This window comes from Apodemus sylvaticus, chromosome 8 (genome assembly GCF_947179515.1).
Source record: "Apodemus sylvaticus chromosome 8, mApoSyl1.1, whole genome shotgun sequence".
In the NCBI taxonomy this organism is placed as follows: domain Eukaryota; kingdom Metazoa; phylum Chordata; class Mammalia; order Rodentia; family Muridae; genus Apodemus; species Apodemus sylvaticus.
The window spans coordinates 26,900,769-26,927,350 of record NC_067479.1 but is presented as its reverse complement, the minus strand read 5'-3'; the positions used below and the strand labels follow the sequence as shown (position 1 = coordinate 26,927,350).

Below are 26,582 nucleotides of genomic sequence, written 5' to 3'. Positions count from 1 at the left end.
TAGGGTTTAGTTGTTTTTTAAGTCCCTTCATCCTTTCAAATCTGGAGATATACAGCCTGGACACTGGGAGGCTGACTATGTCGTATGTTTAGTTTCAGAACTGGCACTAGAGAAAATATTTTAAAGCCTCGGGAAGAGGCTTGGGAAATAGAGGTTTTTGATCATAATCTGCTCAACTGAAATTAAAGCCTGTATTCCTTCTTAAAATTGCTCTAGATAACTAGAGTAACAGCAGGCATGGGCTGCTTCCTGTAAATTCATGAAAATGAGGTTAGATTCCCCAGAACCTAGACAACAGCCAGCATTAGAGGGGTGGAAACTGGTTGTGTCTGGGACAAGCTCCAAGTTCAGTGAAAGAAAGATTCTGTTTCAAAAGCATGGAAAAACAGGCCACAACATAACCATATGGTCTGGATGCTTATAAACTACAATTACGGCTGTGGCTAGAGTTCAGCCAACAGTGTGAGAAGGTGTGGCCTTTACAAACAGGTTTGCAGCTTCCTGCTCTAGTCAGTCACTGGCCCGTTCAATTTGGACCAAACACTTCGTAAGACAGTCTTCCTATAGATACATTAAGTTCTGCCTTAATGCATAGATGTTTTCCACAGTAACCGAAAGCTGGGGGAAAATATTCAATAGCAAATGCCTGTGCTTCTGTAAAACCTGCCACACATCCGGGGACGTGTCAGCCTGTTTGTACTATATAGAACTAGTCTACTTGGCTGGAAATGGAGTAAGCAAAGTACCAATGTAATTATTAATCTGGGATTTGTAAAACAAGTACAATCTGGCACACCAAATGAGACTTCATTTGTTCCTTTTAATCTGTCTTTACTACAACAATCCCTCCTCGCCTGTATAACTGGATATAATTACAATTGATAGGCCATTATCTGTTTTTGTAAGTAAGCAGACATTTAAAGTACCACCTTTCTTCTTTCTCTGTAATGACTTGCTTGGGAAAATTACTGGCACCCAAGACTAGGGGTGCGGATTGAACTTAACATGTTAACAACAGATCACAGCGTTCCACATCAGATCAGAATACTGCAGCTTTGCCTTCCTCTATCCTGAAACATCACAACTGTTGGAGGACCACTGGTGAAGTACAGGCGTCTCTTCAGGATATATGAACACAATGTAAGTAGGCAAATTAAAATGGCAAAAAGATTAAATGCCAAACACTGACAGCTAAAGATATGAAGGCTTTTTCTTTGCCTCTAAAATGTTATTTTCCTCAGAAACTGACAGGTTGTTTTCTATATTAAAGTACTTAGATAATATTAATCCACTCTTCAATGAGAAGACGATTTCTCCATTTAAATAATCATCACAGATCTCTGAAGTTGTTATTGTCACCATTTAAGTGATGGATATTCAAATGAATTCTTCTGCATAATTTTTGTTGCTGCAGAAGCACAGTATAAGATGATTCAGTCAGCAACTCAATAAAAATGCAAATTTCTTAAAATTATTGAAATGTATTTAAAAGTAGCTATCACATAGGAGCTTGTAAGTATGCTTTCAATTTTGTTGCTGTTGTCAAAGTAGACAGTTTTTGAAGTTTTCTGTTGAATGTAGCTACTTCTCAAGTTTCCTCTTCTTTCCCCCTGGTCCATTAAGATCCATGTCTGAAACATCAGGAGGAATATTTATTCCTGGTATCTAAAAAGGTGTAAACAGAGGGAAAAACAATCACGTGATTAGAAGCATCAGATAAGAATACCTTACCTCTCCTTCCCCCTTTACCGCTGTGACTTCACAGATTTCCCAGTGGGGGTGATGGCGCTGGGAGGCTGCAACATCCACACTTAAAAACCCAAAGTAACCATGGTTCAGAAGTGAGCCAGGGGCCTTAGAAGCTTTTAATTGTGTGAAGGTACACACCTACAATCTCAGCACTGAGGGAGAACAGGCAGGAAGGTCACTGCAAACTCAAGGCTAGCCTTCTCTATAACAAGACAACTGAGAAGCTTCCATTTGTGCAGTGTGTTTATAAAGTAACAGCTCTTACAATTTACCCTAGTGGATTTATAATGCAGCAGACAAGAAGCATCAAAGGCCAAAAGCTTACAACCAGTGTCTTAGCCAGGCTTGGAAGCACACACCTATAATCCCCGCACTTGGGAAGCAGAAGCGGTTGTGTACATGAGGTAAAGGTGCATAGCAAGGTCAATGACAGCCAGGGCTACATAGAAAGAAATGGTCTCAAAACAAAAAAAGAAAGAAAGAAAGAAAGAAAGCAAACAGCCCTTTCAGTGCAGCACCTGTACTTAGCTTGTCTACTCTAAAACTAGAGAAACTAAAGAGAACTGAGGAGCCTTCGATGTTAGCTTTGAGGCCCTCTAGAATCTGACGCCGGGAATCCAATGGTCAAACGGAAAGTAGGACTGCTATGCAAATACTTGGAGTACATAGGATCTTAGCATTACTTGATAACTAGGTCACTCACAAAATACGTTATTTTTTCCATACCATTAAGTTAAATTTGTACTCACCTGTGGTTCTACAAGGGCCATTCGGATTTTCTGATGTTGGAGATTTGATGAATCTAATGTGATTTTCACTTTAACTTTATCAAACACATGGAACACTGTACCTTCTATTCTGAGTGAAGGTATCTTGAAAAAAAAAAATCAATAGTTTTTTCTTAAACTTGAATCTGAATTCTATTTCTGGTTTACATTTCACAGTAATTTAAATGTAAATAAGTAATTAACTATTACCTACTCCCCAGATTAAAAAGACATGATGGAGTTGGAAGGGAAATGAGCGAGGTTCTAGAGAGTTGGGGGGGAACGTGAGTGGTAGATACAACCAAGATATAGTGTATCCGCTTATGAAATTTTCCAAGAATAAAAGAATCCACAATATTAGCACCTAGTATTCAATTGAAAAACCTGTATTAACCTAGGAGTCTCAAATGTAGTCTGTCTGTGTGCATACTTGATCTTGTCAGTAAGGTGGTCCTGATAATGCATTCATTCATCTCAGTGAATCAGCTGTTTGCGGTAAAGGAACAGAGCATACTCCTTAAATATTCTCTTAAGAAATATAACTCTAGTAAGTTAGTGAAGTGGAGGACTGTGAGGTAAGATAGTACAAGTAAACTGAAAGAAAAAAAACCAGAAGAACCCTCCCCTGAGTGGCAGTCAGTCAGGCTCTGCTTTCTGTCTAACGTTGCACAGAACTGAAGAGGGAGAATGGCATAGGCGGAGGGAGAGATAATGGGAGGACGCCGTCAGTGATACCAAAGTTCAGTTGATGAAATACGGAGTTCCTGGCATGGATTTCTGAAACTTAGGATATAAATACAGAAACTTTAATAATTTATAGCTATGGTTTGCCAACTGGTAAAGAAAATATGCTTTTCTTCCAAAGAAGGATCAGCAATACCTTACCTCATCATCGTAAGTAAGGCGTGGCTTTGGTTTATCTTTTTCTTCAAAAAAAACTGTACCTTCTAAGCCATACTTTGGGATTAACACCACAATTGCATTTTTTCTTACAAAGAGAATATAGGCTTCTTCACTTACAATTCCTTTGCTTTTGAAAAACAACTGTAAAATAACATACAATCCTGTTAGAAGTCTCTTGAAATTCAGTACAAAAATGAACAAAATTTCCCACCCACAGCACTACAGACCAACGACAGCTACCTGCGTATGAAAAGCCACTGAGGCACGCTGGGCATACTGAGCCATTTTATGCCGGAAATTGAGGTTTTTACATATATCTGAAAGCTTGTGTTTGTCTGTCAACTCCGGGTAAGTACAATCAGCCCCAATGGCCACAGCTAACAGCCTATGAACAATTATGTCTGCATATCTACATACAGAAGATGAAATAAGAATGAAATTAGTTTCAAACTTTTTAATTAAAAGTTAACCTTTTTTTAAAAATCTGTTTTACTTTTGTAAGGAAAAAACAATACCTTCTGATAGGAGAAGTGAAATGTGTGTATATTGGGGAGGCTAAGCCGTAGTGATGAAAATCATTATCCATCCCAGAACAGAAGTAGACAGCTTGCATCATACAGCGTGTGGCCAATATCCTTAACAGAGTATTCAAGTATGGGAAATCAGGAGATTCAGCCCGGTCCAAAGAGTCAGCCAAAGATTTGGCTGTATCAGTCTTAATTTCCAAATTCTGTCAATAATTGGGAGAGGAGCACCAGATGAAACAATTCAAAATCAGTAGTATCCTCCCTCCCTCTCTCCCTCCCTCTCTCTTAGAGACTTGGATGGCCTGGAACTCAGAGATTCCCCTGTCGCCCAAGCACTGGGATTACAAGCATACACTAGCATCCACAGCCAGGACAGTGTCCTATCTTTAGTATAAGTACACCAAATACATGGTGTTTGTGTACTGATAGTATGAACTTATACGCTTTATCGGATAACCAGGAGCGCTAACAATACCTTTAAAATAAATAATGATTGTTTTGTACAGTATTAAAGCTTTAACAACCCTGAATGCATTTGAAAGTGTCAAGACTGGAAAGGTTCTGAGGGAGAGGAGAACATGCCATTTTTTCCCCAGTTTCTGCTTGCTTATCTCTAGGAGGGAAAGGAAATAAAATAGCGACTAGCACTTTTCAGTGTGTCTGGCTTCATCTTTACATACTCCCCTTCACGGAAAGTAGACGTGAAGACACGTAACCAGCCGGGCCAGTAACGCAGGGCCAGGTCCATCAAGCTCGGCTGCTGCACTGCAGCTTACGGGAAAAAATGCCTCCTTCCTTTTCACCCATGTCTTAGTGAGAGAAATAAGACAACCACAGGAAATGCCACAATATACAGTAACCGGGAGCTGGGCAGCTGGGCAGTATTGATGGATAAAGTTGTGCTAAATGCACTGAAAACCCAGAACCCATACCATACTATGGGAGTGATGTCCAGGAAGCCAGTGCTATTTGATACATGCTTGCAATGGAGAAAATGGCCTGTACAAGGTCTGAGGGAAGCCAAAGCAAGCTAGGTCTGAGGAAAGGAGAGAGACAGGGAGGGTGTCAGACAAAGGAGCTTAATTAAGAACATGCCCGGAAGTCTTGACAACAGGCCAGGCTCACGGAGGCCTGTTTTCTCAGTTGAGGTTCTGACCTCTCACACCTCTAGCTTGTGTCACATTGACACAAATCTAGCAAGGGCACCATGTATAGACATGTCTAAGACAGTGTAAATAACTTAGTTTAAGTCATTTGGCTTTAGGACGGGGTACTCATTAGACAGAAAGGATTTTAAGATATAGCCAGTGTCAATGTATATGTAGGAACAGATGTCCTTACCCCGTCTTTTTTTTTTTAATATAAAATAAATAAATAAATAACCAGGAGCTGGAGAGATGGCTCAGTGGTTAAGAGCATTGGCTACACTTCCAGAGGTCCACAGTTCAATTCTCAGAAACCACATGGTGGCTCACAACCATCTGTAATGAGATCTAATGCCCACTTCTGGTGTGTCTGAAGACAGCTCCAGTGTACTTACATGAAATAAATAAATCTTTAAAAAAAAATTTTCATTTCAGGGCTGGAGAGATAGCTCAGCAGTTAAGAACACTGACTGCTCTTCTAGAGGCCCTGAGTTCAATTCCCAGCAACCACATGGTGGCTCACAACCATGTAAAATGGGGTCTGATGCCCTCTTCTGGCATGCAGGTATATGTAGGTAGAACATATACATAATATAATACATAATACAAATAATATTATACATCTTTAAAATACAAATAAAAATACATCTTTAAAAAATATAACTATTTTATAGCAATTGAAATCTTATAAAAACCTCAATAGTAATTTCTCAGTGTGACATACAGATTACCATACAAACACGTATTACTCTTCACTCTTTACCTTGGACTTAGCTGCCTTAACAAGGACTTCATAATTGGAGGGAGGAGGAGCTGGATGTTTGCGAAGCAGAGCATGTTCAGAAAACTCTTCGTGAATTTTTTTTGCAACAGAAATATTAGCGAGTAACATAAATTCTTCCACCATGGAATTTGTTTCTCTGTCAGTCAGGAAAATCATTAAGTAAGAAAAGAGAAACTGAGATAACTTACCACATTTATTCACAAGCTAATGTTTCTAGTGATAATAGAAACACTTCCTATGTAAAAGCACTAACGTGTAACAGCTCTCTATTTTTAATACCTTATGATCCTTTAGTGCCTCAGCTTCTATACTGACAGACTATGAACTCTGTGTCTCCTGAACAAATGTAGTATGCCAGGATCTTTTCAAACTGGGGGGAAAAATGGAAGCTTTACTAACTTTAGTAACAAATACACAGTCCAACATCTTTACCTCCTCTTACAAAAAAGAATAATGAAAATAAACTTTCCTGGGAGAATTAAAAGCTAATTATGTACACATGTTATCTCAACTCCCCACATTTTTACCAATAAATCACTATTTTCAGTTCTACTGTAAATGCATGTATAAATACACTAACACACAGACAACAGACACAACTGATTTTTAAGTGACAGATATGCAACATTATTCTCTTCATAAAGATCATTTTTAGCAGAAACATCAAAATGTTGATTCAGTTTGACTTCTCTCTCTCTCTTTTTTTTTTTTTTTTTTGGTTTTTTTGGATTTGGTTGTTTCCAGACAAGGTTTCTCTGTGCAGCTCTGGCTGTCCTGGAACTCACTCTGTAGACCAGGCTGGCCTCGAACTCAGAGATCCGCCTGCCTCTGCCTCCCAGAGTGCTGGAATTACAGGTGTGCGCCACCACCACCCGGCTGACTTCTCAATTCTTAAAACAATCTGATGCAACTTTTATTCTAAATTCTAAGCTATTTAATAAGTGCTCTGTAAATTTTATCTCTGGTTTTCTTTCTCTAGAATAACTGAATATAGAGGATTAATTTTCAATCATATTTTATTATTAAAATAACCCATTCCTTAACAATATTTCTAAATTATATTAACTTTAAAGTATTAGGAAGCCTTCCATTTAGGAAAAGCCAGTGACTGGTCTTAACTTCTTTAAGTTATATAAACAGTAACAATAAAATCAAAGTTAAGAATTTAACTTTATGAAACAATTCAGAGGTCTACACAGGGGCTTGTGCATTCCAACTTCAAACAGTTTTATGTCTGTCATTGTGACTGGGGTAAAATAAAACATGAAGGATTGTGAGGGAAAAAAAAGGAAACTTTACATTTTCTTAAGACTTATTTTTTTGCTGGGCGGTGGAGGCGCACGCCTGTAAACCCAGCACTCTGGGAGGCAGAGGCAGGTGGATCTCTGAGTTCGAGGCCAGCAGGTCTACAGAGTGAGTTCCAGGACAGCAGCCAGGGCTACACAGAGAAAGACTGTCTCGAAAAAGCCAAATCAAAAACAAAAACAAAAAAAAAAAAACCCTTAATTTTTTTAATTATGTACATATTGTAGGTGTGCGTGCTGGGAAACATTCTTGGGTGGGTCCTCTCAAAAAAGTATCAACTTAAGCAATCCCTTCAGATGCAAAGCTGTGGTCCCTTCCTTCATATCTCGTATACAATACTATGTACATAAATTAATCACTGCAATCTTATTTTCGATAAGTATTATGACTCAAGTTCTTAAAGTCAATCAAGGCAAGTCTGAACCCTTTCTACTCTATCTCAACTTTATATGAGAAAAGCTAAGAAAAGTAAGATCACATTTACCTCACAGATATTCTAACTAACAATTGCTTTAGGCATAAAGTTGGTGATTAGCATCTATAGTAGACATTACGTTTAAATGTCATATTTAATATCTATTTGTAAAAAGTCCTATACCTCAGCTCCTTGGTCTGCAGATCAATTGGGTCGTGAGTTTCACTGTCCATGTGGAATCGGATTTCTGGAGAAGACAGAGTCAAAGCCCTGAGTAAAAATGAGAGAAATTAGAGGAGCCAAGGACAAAGAAAAGATTCTACAAGTAATTCCTTTACAACAGAAAATAAGTGTATAAGTATATAAGAGTTTTTCTTAGCAAGGTTTTATGACCATCTGCAAAGTTTTATGTTCGATTTTAAAATAAAGCCCCTTTATGTTTTTATTAAGCTACATAAATATTTATGCAACCACTTTTTAAAAAGCAGCTAAAAATAGGCAAACTACCAATATTTCATTTTGTATGGCAAACAAAGTATTGTGATGGGCAATGACAGAGAGGACCTAGCTTCTCTGACTAGCTTATTCAGGCTACTCAGAGCGGATGACCGCATGGACACCTCTGTAGGTCTGAGAACATACTGTGCTAAGGGTTCTGTGTGGCTCTTAATGACGCTCTCCTTTGCAAAGTTCACAAGGTCACATACTAAGGCGTCTTCAGAAGTGGTGCTACATTGGTCAAGTTGCAAATCAACCTGAAAGCCTATTTGTTGGTTTTTGTTTTTGTTCTTTCATCAGTTTTTTGAGACAGGAGCTTACTTTTAGCTTTGGTTAGACTTGGACTAGTTATTTAGAGTGGGCTGGCCTAGAACAGAAGTCCGATATCCACGTGCCTCTGCTTCCTGAGTGTATGCATTAAAGGCACGTGTCAGTAGGCTGGAAATAACTTCAATAAGGTTGGAGAATCACAGACAAGTTAAAAAACAATGTTAACCTTATATTAAGTTTGAGCAGCATCTTTAGTTTGATAACTGTTTTCATGCAAATACCTAATCTGTAGAGTTTTAAATTTCATATTTAATTATTTAAATATAGTATTCACTGACCACTCATGATTGCTTAGCATATTCTGTGGCTAGGAATGTGTAAAACTGCTCCCTTGCTAATATTCAGGAATTCGTGTTAGGCACTCTGTACGAGAGTAGTCCAGAGACAGCATCTGCATCACCAGCAAAACCATTTTTCTTAATTGCTGGTGGTAAAACCTGGGGACCAACCTCTGAAAGGCTCCTGCATGTGGTTCCCTCCTAAAGCAGCAGTCTTTCAAGATTGCAGCTCCTTTTAACTGCCTTTTTGCCCACAAGTTTGAGCGGCCACTCCTCTGCCTGCTGTAGTAAGGCGAATGGCCACAGTAAAGATCTACTAAGTGTGGTCTGCCAGCTTCCTAACCACTGTTCTAACAAAATACACAAAAGAAGCCAAATATACACCAACATCATAGCTGATTAAAGCATGTATTGATAGATATTTTTAGGACATACCCCTTTTCAATCCTTCCCTTTTTTAGAATTTTAGCTAGTTTATTCAGTCCACGGAGACTAGTGGTAATATCATCATTCATAGCCGCTGAATCAATTCTCATCTGTGCTTCAGCATATGTAAGAGAAGCCTAAGAAAGAAACCTCAAGTTAATATCATTCTCGTGGCTGATAAAAATGCTTTTACTATTTGTCCCACACTTTGTGTGTGTTTGTCTATTCATGTTAGTACTGGGCCACACGCCACCATGCACACATGGTGGTCAGAGGTACAGTTTCTCCCCTTCCTGGTTCAAGGCAGGGTCTCTTGTTCACTGCTTGATAAACCCGAATAGCAGGTCCAGTGGTGGTTCTTGTGTCCTTACAGGAGTACACTGGGATTACAGATATGTACACCACAATGTCCAGCTTTCTGTGAGCTCTGGAAGTCCTACCTTGGGTATTCAGGCTTGCACAGCAAGCTTCTCATATACTCAGTACCTCTAAACTTATTTTATCTCATATCCCACTTCACAAATATCCATGCTTTCAGGAAGCCTAAAATAAGTAACAAAAGAAATCTATAGCAATGATTTCTAGTTTACTTAACTCAAGTAGTCATTATATAACATGAGCAATTTCCATTAAAATAAAGGAAAATGGCAGTTTTTCTAATACTTCTTTATTTAAACCAGTACATTTTTAGGAAATACTAGAATAAAACACAAGGCAGGTTCAGGCTATTCTCTAAAATCCGTTCCAAAGGGTTATTATTCCCCTATTCTCTGGCAAATAAGAAGGGTCTCAAAGTATTTTACAGGACACTAACCAACAAAACAGAATCCAAAATGGGGTAAAAATGATAAAAACTTCAAAGCAATCTCTAGTAACAGATAATTTATATATGGAAACTGCTCCTATTTCTGTTCAGGTGGAATAATATTAAAAGATAAAAGTGTTATAATTAAAATTCACAAACTACATATGGGAGTAACTTAATACAAGTTGAGTCGGGTTTCTTAGAGTACCTTTTTCTACTAAGGACTAAGAATTCTCTTTCCAAAATAATGTTTATATGTTCATTTATTTTTAATTTTAATTCACATAATTTTGTTAAAACAACTATGCCACCAGGTTGGTGGTAGTACAAGCCTTTAATCCCAGCACATGGAGGAGAGGGACAAGCAGATCTCTTGGCTACACACATCCAAACACTGTCTCAATAAAACAACAACAAAAACTACTGTTCAGAGGATTATTACCTCAAAATACTCTAAAAAAATGAATCTTTAAAGGTCAAAATAAAGGTCATTCCCTCATTATTTGCTGGTTACCAGCTTTCTGCTAGTCATCTGCAGAGTGATACTAACTTGGACCTAAAACACCGACTGTCTAAAAACATCATTACAAGAAAAGCATGAGGCACACAGAGGATGACTGGAAGAGAATACGAGAGAGGTACAAAAATAAATCTCGTTCTATTCTGTTGAATATAATTTCAGGTGAGTTCTACTAGAATCTAACTATAATTTATGGTATCCATGATGCACATGCTAATTTTTCAAACTAATATTTTTAACTATAAGTAATCTCAATTATTATGATTAATGACTTACAGACTAAAGCTCTTTAGTTGAGGTATGTTCCTAGTTCCTGAATACAGGCCAATTACTACATAAAGTAACTTCTGGATAACATCAACAATTAAGCAAATTTAAATTCTGAAACCAACTAGGGATTACTAATAACATTGGAAATTTTAATTTTATAGAATCTAACTTTTTCAAAAATATCTAAGAAATTGTTAAGAGCACAAAAAATTGAAATGTCAGAAATTAATCATAACACTAACCTTTGAATTAATGACACTTTTGGTAAATCTTGTTTTTAATATTTCAGCATTATGATTCATTTCCCAAATACAGGAAAATGCCAACCTTCAGGGAAAAAGAAATGGTATTGGCTTATGGGAATCAATTAATATAGTTAACAAATCACTCTTATCAAAAACAATGCAGAAGTACCTGTCAACGTTAGACCTTAAGGAGCAGAGGTTTGAGCTGAGCAACTCCGGAACCATGTCAATCCTCTGGAAGAGAAGACAGACAACAAACCTCAGGTTACCCAGGCGCAGCCATACTTAAGTTTCCACTTGCAAACAGCATCAGGACAGCAGAAAGGCACAGGGTATAGGAAAAGACACAAAATTGTTACAGAAGGCAGGAAGGGTGGCATTTGTGCCTGTGGACTGAGGTCTCAGTCCCCCTACCTGTCCTGTCAAAATCTGAAATTTCTGGTCTTTATTAGTTGGTACCTAGTAAATTACAAACCCTTACCAACCAAGATTTTTGCCACAGCTAAATGAAAACTATAGTGTTTTAAATATACTTAAAAGTAAGAATTACACTTCTGAGTGTTATACTATATTTTGAACATGAAATTATAAAATATTACTCTCCTCTCTTTTCCCATCTCATCATCTGGTATAAAACAATTTATAAAAACAATACTTTAAAGTGTTTTTAATTTTATGTGTATACACATTTTGCTTACACACACACACACACACACACACACACACACACCATGTGCATGCTGCAGCCTAAGGAGGCCAGGAAAGGACACTGGATCCCCTGGAAATGTAGGTATACTGTTAAAAGCCATCATGTGGATGGTAGGAATTTATCCCAGGTCATCTGGAAAGGCAGCCAGTGCTTTTACCTTTTACCTTCTGAGCTATCTCCCCAGTGCCACCCCACGCCCCAAAATCATACTTAACATAATTTATGTCAACTACATTTAAATATCTGGATCACTAGACAGCAAATTACAAGTTTTGTTTTGTGTTTGAGTATGGCGTATGCACATTCATGCCTGAGGTTAACATTAGGCATGCCTTGATCACACTCCAGTGTATTTTTAGGAGATAGAGACTCCCTGGACCTGGCCTTCACTGGGTTGTCTACGCTGGTCAATGATCTTCAGGGAGTCACCGGTCTTACCCACCCACCAATGCTAGGATTGCAGATGAGGGACAGTGTCTATCTGGCAGTCGGGAACTGACTCATGCGTGGGTGGCAGGTACTTTAGCAACTGAGCCACTGCCTCAGGCCATAAAATGCAATATTCTCTGTGACTTAGGATACCTTCACCCATGCATTTCTTTTAGATAAATATATTGTGCATTTACTTTAGACTGTGATTGCTCATGAAACCAAAGGTTCCTGGCTCAGCCTTCAGGACACTAAGGGAGGAAAATCAAAAGTTTGAGGCCATCAAGACGCCATGCCCATCAAAACAAAACAAAATGCAAAGTGCTATGATCAGTTTAAGATTTTAAAGTTAATATATTTACCTTTTCACAAAGATAAACAGTTGTTCCTCTTCTCGCAGATTCTTGATCCAACGCATTTCCTGGCCTGATAAAATGGCTAACATCTGCAATATGAACACCAACCTTAAAAAGATAAAATAACAAGATGTCACTCTGCATACTTAATAGCAGATTTACAATGGGATTTAGATCAGAAGAAATGTAGCTAAACTGAAAATTGACTTGGTCACAGCTACTAATTCAACCCTGGCATATAACTATTGGTTTTTACAGCTATACTTTTATAGTCTGTCTTGGATCAAAAAGCAATGAACCGTAGAACTAAAGCACATTAGCTAAGAGTATAGAGACAGTATCAGTACCTCCAAGTTTCCATTACTGAGTTCTCTACAATGCAGAGCATCATCTATGTCAGTACATCCTGGAGGGTCCACACTGCAAACACACAGATGTCTCAGATCTTCTCGGTTTTTCATGTCCTAGAAAACACCATGTTAAAAAGAAAAAACAACAGAAACCTGGAAGAATATGATAGCAACACTACTCTCGTGGGAAACAAATGTTTCCATAAAAATAAGTTAGCTTTCCATGTTATAGAGAAACTTGTTCTATGTTACTAATTCTACAGCCTGGAGACATCACCTTTCAGAAATAAAAAAACAAAACAAAACAAATGATTGGTGTAAGGCCTTAAAAAGGAGTTATGTGAGAATTCTGAGTGCTGATGAGAAAACTCCAAGAAAACAAGAGTCTTGTGACTTCATTTCTTTAGAAACATGAAACTGTTCTTGGACTAGTTTCCATGCTCCTCACAGTTGTAGAAGACAAGAGCGAGTTTAGATTATTCACCATAGCTGGCTACTATTATTTGCTTATATGTCTCTTTAGAAAAACATGGTTTTGACAGATGTGGCTCGTCCGTGTAACTGTATACCTTCCTTACTCATTAACCTATATTTAACCCTCAGAGTTTAAACTGTCTGATGCTCTGAAAAAAGTTGGCTATTGCATAAGACTTTAGTCTGCCTCATTTTTAGGCTGTAACTATCTAAATGTGAAGAAGAAGCCATGCTTTCTACATAGAAAGTACACTACACGGTGGTCTGGTCCCCAGACACTCAGGGGTCTAAGGCAGGACCCCTGACTCAAGATCCAGGGCCGACTGGGTAACTCAGTGACAAACTGCCTGAAAAGCAAAGCTGAAATGGGAAAGGACTACGGAGTCACTCCAGTAGTAGCTAGCGTGCCCAACTAACCTGCACGGCCCTAGGATCAATCACCAACTGGAATGACAAAGACACACAAACCTTAGGACAGGATGATCTGAAGTCAACTGACCTCCTCGGTGATGCTCCAGGGCATCTTTGGAAGGAAGCTAAGAACAGCCTGGGAAAAAGGCTGGTGAGGAACATCATGCTCAAGCAGCAAAACCTCCGTTTCTGTCTCCTTCTCTCCAACATCACCTAAATTCTTTACAAAGTGTCCCTGAAATCAAAAGGCATTATTAGAAAGGCACACTCTACAACTAATTCCTACTGTATCGCACTGCATCTTCCAGCCCTTTATGTATCACCTCAGCATTTCTACATTTTTCTCTAACATATTAAGACAACCCCATGGGGGTGGAGAGACGGTTGAGTGGTGGAGAGCACTGTTGCTCTTGCAGAGGACCCAGGTTCATTCCCAGCACCCCCATGATGGCTCACAACGATGTTACTGCAGCTCCAGGTCTCACAACCCCTGCTGGCCTCCCTGGGCACCAGGCATATACTGTGGTACACAGACATATGTGAACACAAAATGCCCATACACATAAAAACAAACAATAAGAAGCAAAAAAACCTTACAAAATGTTTAACTGCCTTTGAGGGCCTGGCTCTTAGATGTGTAGTTCCTGTTAACCTTCAACATAACATACACTTTAAAAGCAATAGCTTCAATGTGATTAAAATTTAGCTGACCCACATTCTTCTTCTATAAAATTTATCAGTAATAATTTTATGGCAATCTGAGTAAAAATAGCCACATGACATATTAGAATTAGATAAAATTCATCTAAGCTATGACTAATCATGAAATATTTGTGTACATGTAAGTACTATACTTTCGCTAAAACCCAACAATACTAGTCACAAATTTTTAATTAAATATACAAAGATAAAAATCAGTATTTTAAGCTTACATTTGGATATCTAGAATTTCTGGGCCAGCCATCGATAGCGACAATAATCCTCCGCCCTTCTAATGCAGAAGCCTGTCTGGTCTCTATCCGAATTCGTGGAATTCTCTTATCAGCAGGTGTAAAGAGATGTCTTCTTGACTAGAGAAAATTAAAAAGAAGAATTACAGTCCTAGAATCAATCATAGGTCCTAGAACAAGCTATGCAAGCTCACTACCATTGAGTTACGTGCCCAAGTTAGGAAAACCAATTCATATTCACACAAATCTGGAAAGGGGGCAAAGGGAGAGCTTTGAATTCTAGTCAGTGATCATCTTTTTTCAATAATGATAGCAAGTGCGTTACTTACCTCCTTAATATCAGACTTGGAAAGCATGCCACAATATGGTCTCCAATTCCTTTTGATTATCCCCACAACTCTACCTGTAGGCCTTAACATTTTTTCACTTACAGCAGTCTTAAGCTGAAATATAAAAACAAAAGCATGCAGTTATATTTCTTCTAAGTAAAATGAAATCATTTCTCTTCCAAATTAGAATATGCAGATGACACTAATACACTCAGGTAGTAAACAATGTGCTGAATCTCAGAACCTTTATGCTTCAAGGTTCCAGACACAGCACACCAACTGAACAATGCTAATTGTTCCATGATGATAAAGCACTCCATAAATGATGTCAAGATGTTCACGGCTGAGTGTCAGAACTCAGTGTTCTCAAATTTAATGTGAGGATTTACTGACAAAACACACTGTCTAGGAATTATGAGACTAAGATTTAGTACCAGTTTAGACTAACTAGATATATGTAGTTAACAATTAGTTAACTATGTAGTTATGATGGAGAACATATTATTGTACGTTATGTTACATGAAACTCATTACAAAGTAAATATATCTTTAAAAGTTCTATCTTATCCCAGGTTAAAAGTCAAATAAAAAATGTTAACCATTAAAAATACTCGATAATATTAGAGCTCTAACAATTCTAGAGGATTGTATTCTGCAAGAATAATGTTACAGTCAGACTTCAGGAAATTGACTATAACTAATAAAAACAAGAGCTACACATGCTAGACCTGTGTTATCCTCATAAAATGGGTAAATAGGTCATTTCTGGAAGAATTAATAATGCTGAGAAATAACTCACTCTTCCCAATAAATATATTAATAGAAACAGTAAAATTAAGCATGTCTAAATACAAAGATCCAGAAATACATGTTCTAAAAAAATTTAAACATTGCAAAAAATATTCAGAAAATTCTACATTTCTATTTACTTAAACTGCATTAATTCAGATCATATACGGAATGTAATAGACATCCACTTGATTCACAATTTGAAATAAATTCATTTAAATATGTCATTAAAAGAAAACAAATTTGTGTAGTTCAAACAAAAATCAACTATGTGCATAACTTGTAATAAAATTAAAAGAACAGAACTTGAGAGAGATGGCACAAAAGTTCAGAGTACTGGCCGCTCACACCGTCAGTAACTCTAACTCCAGGTGATTGGGTCCTTTCCAGCTTCTGCAGGCAATGCCCACTAAGGCTGCACAGACGCACATGTACGCAAAATACACATGCGTATAAAAACAAAACTTTAAAAAAATTCAGACCTATGGCTTTACTCAATACATATAAAAGCAATGGCATGTTAATCAGTACAAGAGAAAACCAAGTCGTGCTTTTTCTCATACCAGGAGCTCTCTCTCCTCATCTTTCTCCACATCATCTTCATTTTGACCTTCATCGTGTAAAACCACGGAAGACGGTGCCACCCACTGACTCCTGGGCAGTAGTTCCACAGCCACAATGTCTTCATGAATAGCTCTGTTTAAATGTTTAAGTCCTTGTATAAGTATCTATGTAAACCAAAAATAGATTTAATGAGAATAATGAAAGTTACCTAATAGAAGGCTATAGTCTAACTACTGTATATAATATCTATTTCTCTATGTTTTTTTCTCTTTTAAAATAATCATCTAGGTTGGGCTTGCTGGGTGAATGTGAATGCTAAACAAACTTATCTGAATTTGGTCCCAGAGCCCATGGTGAAGGAGACCTGAAAGATGTCCTTTATTTCACATCATACTCCCAACTCACACACCACATCATATATACACAACATTAGTTAGATTCAAAATTAAAACTACTACTTTTCATTTCATAATCTTATTTTTTAAATTTTAACAAAAACAATTCAGGAAATATGTGTTTTGTTTATGACTCTACCATAAACAGTGGCTATAAAACAGTTGGGAAAACCAAACTATTTCAATCTCCATATCTTGGCTGGTGAAACTGAAAACACAGCAGCTTTCATAGACTGGGTTGAAGACTAAGTGGAACGCTCCAAGTCAAAAGTCAGACAAGTGAGAATAAATAGCAAGCACTCTAAAGGCTGGCTGCTACCTGCTACCATGTGTGTGTGAAGCTCTTCTTGTTGTGTAAATAGTATTTATTAAACGTAGATACAGAAAACAAATACCTCAGCTTATGATATTTGATGATTCTTTTTAAAAGTGAGTTAATAGAAACTTCTGAAACAACTGGTCTCCTGAAAAGCCATTACTGTACGAGTGTTTATTCCTTTCCTACCAACCAGAACCAGCAGGTAAGCCCAAGGAGCAGCTGTGTCAAGTGTTGCCTGCAGCATGCAGATCTGAATTTTAGCCCATAGAGCACACAATCCTGGGCATGGTGGTCCCCGCCTGCCACTCAGCCCTAAGCAGGTGGACACAGCAGCACCTCTGGAGCTGACTGGACAGCCAGTCCAGCCTGACTGGTAAGCTCTAGGTCAGAAGAAAGCCTAGTGTCCAGGAAATAGGGCACACTTCTGGTTTTTTGTTTTTTGTTTTTTTTTGAGACAGGGTTTCTCTTTACAGGCCTGGCCGTCCTGGAACTCACTCTATAGACCAGGCTGGCCTCAAACTCAGAAATCTGCCTGCCTCTGCCTCCCAAGTGCTGGGACTAAGGCGTGCGCCACCACCACCACCTGGCCTGGCCACACTTCTAACGCTGTCCTCTGCCCTCTCCACTCACATGTACATACATACACACATGTACATACATACACACATGTACATACATACACACATGTACATACATACACACACATGAACTAAAAATAAAAAGGGACAGCCTGGCAGTGGTGGTGAATATCTTTATCCCAGCACTAAGAAGGCAGAGGCAGACAAATCTCTGAGTTCAAGATCAGCCTGGTTTACTTACAATGGGAGTTCCAGGACAGCCAAGGCGGCACAGAGAAACTCTGTCTTTAAAAGACCAAAACAGGGGAGGGGGGAAGCGCACGCCTGTAATCCCAGCACTTGGGAGGCAGAGACAGGCAAATTTCTGAGTTCGAGGCCAGCCTGGTCTACAGAGTGAGTTCCAGGACAGCCAGGGCTATACAGAGAAACCCTGTCTCGAAAAAAACCAAATCCAAAAAACAAAAACAAACAAACCAAAAAAAAGACCAAAACATAAAATAAAATATGGGGCAAATTTACATTCTCATAGAAAAATTTTAATCAGCTCAAGGTATTTCTATGGCCATAGAACAGAGATTAAGATGATCGCGAGCCTGCAGCAACAGTAGAAAAGTAGTTCAAGAAGAGAAAATTTCACAAAGGCCTGAGGAAGTAAAATGGCAACCCATAGAGATGCAATACGCTGAATTAAATATCCAGATTCTGCTTAATGATGCTACTGTAGAGAAAAGTCATACAATAGCTTATGTTTCATTTTGTAGAGTTTGGAGAATAAAATATATACACACGAGTTAATACATCATACAGATGATGCTTATTCCGAATGCTAATGGGCTCTGTCTTATGTCCTGAAAAGGACAATTCTGAGACTGCACATTTACCAGAGACAGTGGCTGCCTTGGAGATGCCTTTGTAGATTAAAGCTGATGATGTTCAGGCATGTTTCCATTAGAATACAACAACTTTTTCTTAGGCATTATGACATAAAGTTATGGATATATCTTACAATCCTACAGGTCAAGTAATTGTGGAGAGATCTAACAGGACTTTGGAGACATGCTCATAGAATAGAAGGGGGACATGAAGATAGATTAAATACTGCTTTATTGACTTTAAAATTTTTAAATATCAGAGACAGCACAGTTGCTAAAAAAAAAAAATCACTGGATTTTTAGAAAGGACAGAATTAGATCAATCAGCATAAATATGTGATAACTTAGAATGGAAGGCAGGAAATCTGTTGTACCTGGAAAGAAATTTTGCCTTTGTTTCAATAGAGGAGAAATGCTGCTGATTCCATTCAAATTTAAAAAAAAAAACCAAACAAAAAATAGATTTAACAGGGGAAGACCCCCTGAAGATCCTGACTGCAGGCAAGGAAGAAATCAAGAACAAAACAGGTAAAGTACATCTGATCTGTTTCCATGGGAACAGCTCTGAAACTGGCTGAGATGAATTGTTTCCAGCTAGAAATTCAGCTATGCATAGTCAATAAATCTTGTTGACTACAGAATCCTCAAGACTTAATCATCCCATCCTTTTAAATGGCATAGGTAAGAATTTTATTACAGTTTGGTTATCCAATCCAAACTAACTTAAGAGATAAAGACAGGAGTCTTACCATCTGAAAGAGAGCCAGGGGCCATCTTTACCTGAAGAGTGCACAGGGCAGTCAATGCATGTTACTGCAGAAACCGGTATCACTTGTGCATGTTTATGTTCACCAACGACCTCAATGCAGCCCTGATAAGATGCACCTTCATGGATGCTGAGATGCTGAGGATATGTACGCCTGATCCTACTTCAAACTGCCTCAATGCTGTTCCCTCAAAATACTGCATCCAGGACAGCTTTAAAGAAAGCTGCTGACCCAATTGGTCCAGTATCACTGAGACTGTTCTAGTCAGGACATCAGTGAACTTTCCCGGTAGAGACTGGACAGCAAATGCTACAGCTAGCTTTCTTAAGACTGACCAATATCCCAATTTTTTGGAGCCCCCAAAAGGAAAACAATGCCCCAAATCAGCAGGAAGTAATTTTAAGAAAGTCACATCCCATTCCCAAAATGCGGGATTCATCCCAAATGGGAAGAAAAGAAAAAAAGTGGATATAGGAATAATGGGATAAAAGGGTACATTATTGAATCTACTCTTAGACCAAAGAACATCAAGAAGCCAAATAAGTTTACATTTGGTATAGATCTGATACAAAATTAAGACTACATTCTGTTACAACTTACTATGTATACGCTCCAACACTTGTTTAAAGTATTGAACGTATGTAATTCTTAAGACAGCATGTTAAGTTCTTGTCCTTTTGAAATCTATGACAAACTGCTATGGATTAAGTAAGAAATGCAAGTTAGTAATTAGTCAATCAGACTCATGGTCATGTTGGATACTATTCTAGTTAATGACAGTAAGATGTCTTCAAAGTTGAACAGGAGTAAACAGCTAGAGACAGGCAAGTCACATACACTGAACATACAAACTGCCCACTCCAACTGCTGTCAGAGGACGGCCTGAACTGGACAGCCGAGGACAGGGAGCCTTGCCAAGACAAGGGATGCAGTCCTTTACATTCCCACATCACAAAAGTCCATGAGACATTCTGGGTCAGAAGGCTCACAATGGATTCTCCAATGTCACAGAGACATTTGGGGAACTGGCCAGGCAGCCAGCTGTCTCTATCATCTCGATAGCTGTGGAAACTGCTTGCCTGCACTTCCTGCACACTCAGGTAACATTTATTCCTTCTCAGGGCTCTGATGGGCTTGAAGACTAGCTAGTCTCACAATGAAGCGCCAATTGTTTAGGATGGTTTTTAGATCCAAGAAGATATTATTAGGTTTACAAATACATGGTTTTAAATAAAACGATTTAGGTATGGAACTCCAGCTCACCAAGACTGGATAGATGTACTTTCTTCAAAGTTGCCAAATACAAATGGACTAAACATTGTGAATACAATCTTACCTGATAGTTTCCATAACTGTTATTATTGTATATAGTTTATTATTGTAAAAGAAAAAGCCTTTCATTGGACTAAAAGAAGAAAATGTAGAGTCTCTTATGCGATCTATGGATGTTTCACCTGTCAACCATGCTGTTGTCTACTAGTGTGGCTAGGGGATGGGGCGGTGGAAGTCCAGTCCGGAGAAGGATTTTCAGTAGAGATACACGGTAGATCCATCTGAACCTGAGGAGCGTAACTAACCACAGGGAAGACACAGAATAATCTAAATAGGATAAGTAAGTTACAAGGTAGCCAGGGAACAAGAAAAAGGTTATGGCCTCGGAATTAAGTAATAAATAATCACTCTCAGTGTTGCTATTTCAGAACAAAGAGACTGGGTGGAAAAGCCTGCATTATACGCAACAAATAACATTTTTTAAAAATTTAAAAGGCATCTATTTGCATACTTACCTCTTTTTCATCTTCTTTGTCTCCATGAAGCCACACTGTAGCTTCTAAATAATTTTCCCTGCTAGCTCTGAATGTTCCCTGAAGGTATGAACCAGATTTTATGCCTTGTTGGAGCTTGCTTAAGGGAAGATGCTCTGAAAATATTATTTTCCCACTTTCTATTTCATTCTATGAAATAAGCAAATTGAAAGTCTGTTTAAGACATTGTTTCCACAAGTATTTAATACAACTTAAAAAGCCATATTATAAAATATACAATTGAATTTAAACGAACAGAGCAGAACATTTTTCCAGACCACTTCTATAACTCACTGTAAAGAAGGTGGTATCTTTTTACTGATGCTCAACACCATAGCCACTAAGCACAAATTATCTTGAATTGCTGAAATGTGTATAACAGATTTTATATTTAAATTACACTTAATCAGCTATATGCAATTAGTACCTAGCCTAGTTATTAGAATTCTACAAAATATATATTCCAAAAGGCCAGTCCAGCGTGTATCTTCCAGCATTCTTTTAGTTTTGTAAAGCAGTTAAAGACAAACAGGGTGGGAGAAAAACTGTTTAAAGGTACATGTATCATGTCCTATTCGATAGATAGCTACCTCTGTAACAACAGCTAGCATTGTAATCAGGTAAGAAACACTCCAGTCACTTGAGTCATGTTTCTTTATTATTTTATAGAGGTAGATAAGTGCTTCAAAATATATTTGATAAGGATGGTGCTGCCACGTGGCTTTAATCTCACTACTCTGGAGGCAGAGGCAGTAGAATCTCTATAATTTTGAGGCCGGTCTGATAACAGAGCAACTTCTAGAACAACCATGGCTACAAAGAGAAACCCTGTATCTTTTTTTTTGTTTTTTGTTTTCAAGACAGGGTTTCTCTGTGTAGCCCTGGCTGTCCTGGAACTTACTCTATAGACCAGGCTGGCCTTGAACTCAGAAATCCACCAGCCTCTGCCTCTCAAGTGCTGGGATTACAGGCGTGCGCCACCACCGCCCAGCCAAACCCTGTATCAAAAACCAAAAACAGTGCCACAGCTTCAGAATAGCTTCTCTAATCGTACAGCAATTCAGAGACTCTGGGTCTCATTAATATCTCTGCAGAGTTTTTGTTGGTGATATTTTATGATCAATAGTCATCATTTACACTTACCATAGCTACATGCCAAGCAAGACAAGAATTTTATGAATGCTTCAGATTATATGTCATTTACCTCTCCAATAATAGTAGAGTTATTACTAACTATGTGTGTACATATTTAGCACATACACTGAAAACAGTTTAATTTCTCCTGTGGTCTTTCTCAAACTGGCTGTTACCCCTCAGCCTCGAATCTTTGCACTGATACAGTGTGATGTCTTAGCTGCCATTAGAACAGTCTTATGAATAAATAACCTTTTGATCACAGCTCTCTGCTCTCCACCTCACTCTTCTACACCCTTTACTCTATTAGCCTGACAGTTAGAGAGCTCAGTCCTACTGTCTCACTTCATAGTAGACCTTTACTGATGTCATCTCTAAAGACTGAAGACTTACTGACCAACAGAATGAATTCTAGCTTCCCATTATAGGGCCCTTCTGTAATATTATGTATCTCCTATGCCTCCCTTCCCCCTCAGGCCTCAGGTCACACGCATGGTTGGCCTACCCACGATGGCTATTTTTACACTCTCATCTTTTCCAAACAGAACATCCTGAGACATACCATCTCATCAGACAGACAGGCCAGGCGATCTATAAGCTCAGGATTAGCAGTCAGGCTCTTTACATATTCTTCACCTGAAAAATAAGGTACTGTTTTTAAATTCAAGTGCCCAGGCATTTTATCTAGACATGAGGAAACATGAATGATCTTCTGACAGTACACCTGACATTTTTAATAAATGGAACAAAATCCATGCCGACTATGTGACCGTGACTGAAACAGAGGAATGGGCCCAGCACACACAAATTTTTACTATGTCAACTGCAAATAACGAGGAAAAACCTAACAGCCACAATCTACACCTTGCTTACTTATTAGCTACTGAGACATTTAAAATGTACAAAGACTGATGGCTCAGCAGTTAAAAACACTTCCTACTTAGCAAGGACCTGGTTTCAGTTTCCAGCACCCTCATGGTGACTCACTACTATCCTTTATTCCAGTTACACAGTTTCCAACGCCTAAGTCACTCACATTAAACATTGAAAACCATTTGTTTCAAATGTAAAAAGATCACATGAAATCACAAGGACAATGAAATTATGTGTCATGTGAAAGTGTGGCCTGATCCTAATTTTTATATACAGTTGCAAACACGCACAAAAGCCTCTGCCTTCAGACTTACATGTGAAAGCCGGAATTCCTTCTTCCACAGCTTTCTCCTTGTTCTTCCTGTCATTTGTTATGAGGATGACTTGCAGCTGATGCTCTGCTGGCATCTGCTTCAGGTGCTCGTTGTACCATTTCGCTGCTACTCGGATGGCGCGATCATTCCTGTCGTTGGCGTTCTCTCCCTGCTCTTGCTCTATGTAGGTTTCTCTAAATGTAAAGACGACAGAAAACACAGAATAAACGTTAGGCAGTAGTGTAAAAACTTCTGAGACATAAATGTTCAACAGCCCCGAATGGGGAACCTTATATCTTCCTTGAATTTATATGCTCATGTTCCAGGGAACAACTTTGTTGAGATCCTTTTAAAGTTTTCAAGACAATTTTCTTGAGAAGAAATTTATGTTGTTAATGGAAAAATACAGAGGCTCAAAGCTTCATTTCGTAAAAAGAAAATATTAAGTCCTGAATTCTTTAAACTGTGGTGTTAAATACTAGTTTATAGGGTGGGAAGAATTAATAAAACTTTGGGGACTCCATTATGAAACTTCACTCAACAAACCATGGGATAACAGCAATGGCTAAAGTTTGTCTTGTGACTGACTGGAATATTCACAACCATGTGATCCAGTGATTAATAATCCACGTAAAGCATCCATGGTAAACACTAATCCACAGCAAAGACTGTACACAACTGACGAGGCTGCAGCTCCCAAGCATAAAAGTACACTCACAGAATACTACACTCACTACTACTGTTCTTCAAAGCCATTATTTTAACAGAAAAGTACACTTATATAGTTCTTTAAGTCTGTTCATCAAAGCCATTATTTTTAACATGGCTTTATTCCCTCCTATTAACTCTACCTACTAATGCTCTGAGATAATCCAACCTTTTGACACCCCAACATATCTGTGCCTCTACAAATGTACTGGCCACATTCATAACTATTCTGGTGAATGGTAAAATTTATATTTGGTTTTATCATAATGGGCTTAAGTAACAAAATCTAAGTGAGATTTGCTTTGTGTCCTTAAAAGTCTTCTAATTAGTCCCTAAATTGCTAAAATCTATTCAAAGCCCTTGAACTAAAAAACCTAAGCCTATGTTAGAAATATGACCATGTTCCATACAATCTTTTGGTGCTAGAAACCAACTGATGTCTATTTCTGGAGTTTAAAGAGGCACAGTGAATGAGCAGCCCACAGCCAGCCATGCTGTTGTCTGTCTCCTCCCCTCTTCCCCCCTTAGGGTGTGTGTGTGCACAGACGCTAGTTCCCAAAGAACTTAGTTCCAAGATATAAGAATGGGGTAGACATGACACTGTTTTGAAACATTCTGGTTCATTAAACTCAGAACTGACAGGTGAATGCTATTTACACATACTTGGCATTGGCCAGACATGCTGCTAAGCACCTACAATGTTTAAAATAATTTCATACAACAAAAACAAAATACTACTCAGTTCAAAATGTTAATAATGTCAAAGTTGAGAAAACGATTTTAAGTATCATAGATACACAGTATACATCATTTATGATAACAGGCAGTCAGTAAGTTCTGAGAGTACACATTCATTTGATAAAACGAATTATTTTTAGAAATCCAATTCCAATAAATCAGATGTAAGATAAAGCTTATTCATCATACATTTTTTTAATCTTTTTTCACAAACTCCCACATTTTTATCCTAAATATTTGTTACTCACATAATATAGCATTGCAAGAGTGTGGATGATTCTTATCTCCAAAGAATCTATCATTCAACTCAACAGACACAACTTAAAGGGAGTCTTTCAGAAGTAAAAGGACTATTTGAGCCACTAGATCCTGGTTTGAGGTGTGACCTCACTAACACTGTGACCTTAGTTGAGGTCTAGGTCTTCCAAACAGCACCGGAAGCTACAGACTGTCTTTGATCAATGACTTGCAGGAAGTTTGTTTTAAATTTGGGTAACCCTGTGGTTTTGAGACACTTACTTATGGTGCTCATTAGTGAACGTATAGAAGTGCTTCTCTTGGTTATTAGTCACATCCCTGATTCGCTTATATATGGGGGCGCTCCGGTTTCTCACTTCCTGCAGAACCGTCTGTAGCACAATCACATTCCTGATGGCAGGGTCCTCCAGAACATCGATCTTAAAAAACAAAAGCAACATGTTAATTTTCCCCCTGTTCAGTAATAACTTTTCTCTGTCCATCCTAAATTCGTGTTACAGTTTTAAAACTCGGTTAGGCCACAGTGTTACTTTGCCGTAGAAAAAGAGACAAAGTCACTGGGTCCCGTAGGCGTGAGATGCTAAGCACCCGTAATCGGACCACAAAGTTTGCAACATCAAAAGCTATTAATAAATAAATGATGCTGGCCCACACAATTTTTTGTTCGTAGGCACTTACAAGCTGCCTGGGGGTCGCAATCTGGAGGCCACAGAAGCCCAGGTCCCCGGCTTCCAGGCACTTATAATCTAAAGCAGAAGAGACACCAGGGGTTAGAAAATTAACGTGTCTAAAAATACGACTCCAAGAACCGAAAAAAATATAATAAAAAAATATAATAAATAAATAATACAGCAACGTTAGGGAAAGGTACCTCGGCCTGGATATCTGGAAGCGAAGGTGGCCAAGGTATTCGCCTCTCCATCCCAAGACCCGCCTCCCCGGTCCCCGGTGTCCCCAGTCTGCCACGCCCCCTCGTCGCCACGCGGCCCGGCGTCCGTCCACGCACCTGGTGCAGCAGCACATTGGTGTCCGGCAGAAGGTAGTGCGGCCACGGGCAGAGGCTGCTCGCCTGATCGCGGGGCTGCAGCTCCAGGACCGGGCCCGCGTGCGCCCCGCCGCAGGCCGAGCACGCCGGCGCCCCGCAGCCGATGTCATCCCGCAGGTAGTGCTCGCGCACGATCTTCACCACGCCGCCCGCGCGGGTCTTCTTTAAGAACGTTTTGGACTTGAGCATCTTGTCCCGCGGCGTGGAATCCCGACAAGGGCGGAATCCCGAACCGCTACAAAACTCTGAAACCGAAAAGGTGTCAGAGAAGAAACGGAGGCGCTTCTACGCGCATTTCCGCTTCTTCCCGCGAGCTGTTAATTTCACCCTCGCGAGAAAACAATGTTGCACATTAATTCCCAGACGTCGTGGTGATTGGGCGAGTGTAGGACATTTCCGCCCGTCGATGGGCGGGACTTGCCTCTGGACTACAGCTCCCAGCCTGCAC

The 26,582-nt window shown here is 38.9% G+C and overlaps 1 protein-coding gene across 4 annotated transcripts; it reads right to left on the bottom strand.

Moving 5' to 3' along the window:
* Positions 1-800: 800 nt before the first annotated feature.
* On the bottom strand, positions 801-26,464 carry Dis3 (DIS3 homolog, exosome endoribonuclease and 3'-5' exoribonuclease). 4 transcript variants are annotated; one of them, XM_052190798.1, is made up of 22 exons: positions 26,096-26,235; positions 25,768-25,835; positions 25,351-25,508; positions 23,386-23,579; positions 22,761-22,834; positions 21,047-21,214; positions 16,328-16,492; positions 14,976-15,089; positions 14,629-14,766; positions 13,785-13,931; positions 12,809-12,925; positions 12,468-12,569; positions 11,137-11,201; positions 10,965-11,049; positions 9,137-9,264; positions 7,779-7,865; positions 5,855-6,011; positions 3,935-4,149; positions 3,660-3,828; positions 3,402-3,560; positions 2,499-2,621; positions 801-1,665 (listed from the first exon to the last, which is right to left on the bottom strand). In XM_052190798.1, the coding sequence occupies exons 4-22, from the start codon at positions 23,477-23,479 to the stop codon at positions 1,582-1,584; spliced, it is 2,391 nt and encodes a 796-aa protein (XP_052046758.1). In that variant the 5' UTR covers positions 23,480-23,579; positions 25,351-25,508; positions 25,768-25,835; positions 26,096-26,235; the 3' UTR covers positions 801-1,581. The 4 variants fall into 4 exon arrangements, with proteins under 4 accessions (XP_052046758.1, XP_052046759.1, XP_052046760.1 ...); XM_052190799.1 differs by lacking the exon at positions 26,096-26,235 and adding an exon at positions 25,961-25,977; XM_052190800.1 differs by lacking the exon at positions 25,351-25,508 and having other exon boundaries at positions 26,096-26,464.
* Positions 26,465-26,582: the final 118 nt, after the last annotated feature.

Coding starts and splice junctions, on each gene's coding strand:
- Dis3 (XM_052190797.1), bottom strand. CDS start 26,323: ATGCTCAAGTCCAAAACGTTCTTAAAGAAGACCCGCGCGGGCGGCGTG. Junction 14,767..14,975: donor CCAAGTCTGATATTAAGGAG/GTAAGTAACGCA, acceptor AATTTTCTCTAG/TCAAGAAGACATCTCTTTAC. Junction 11,202..12,467: donor CTGTTTATCTTTGTGAAAAG/GTAAATATATTA, acceptor CTTCTCTTCCAG/AGGATTGACATGGTTCCGGA.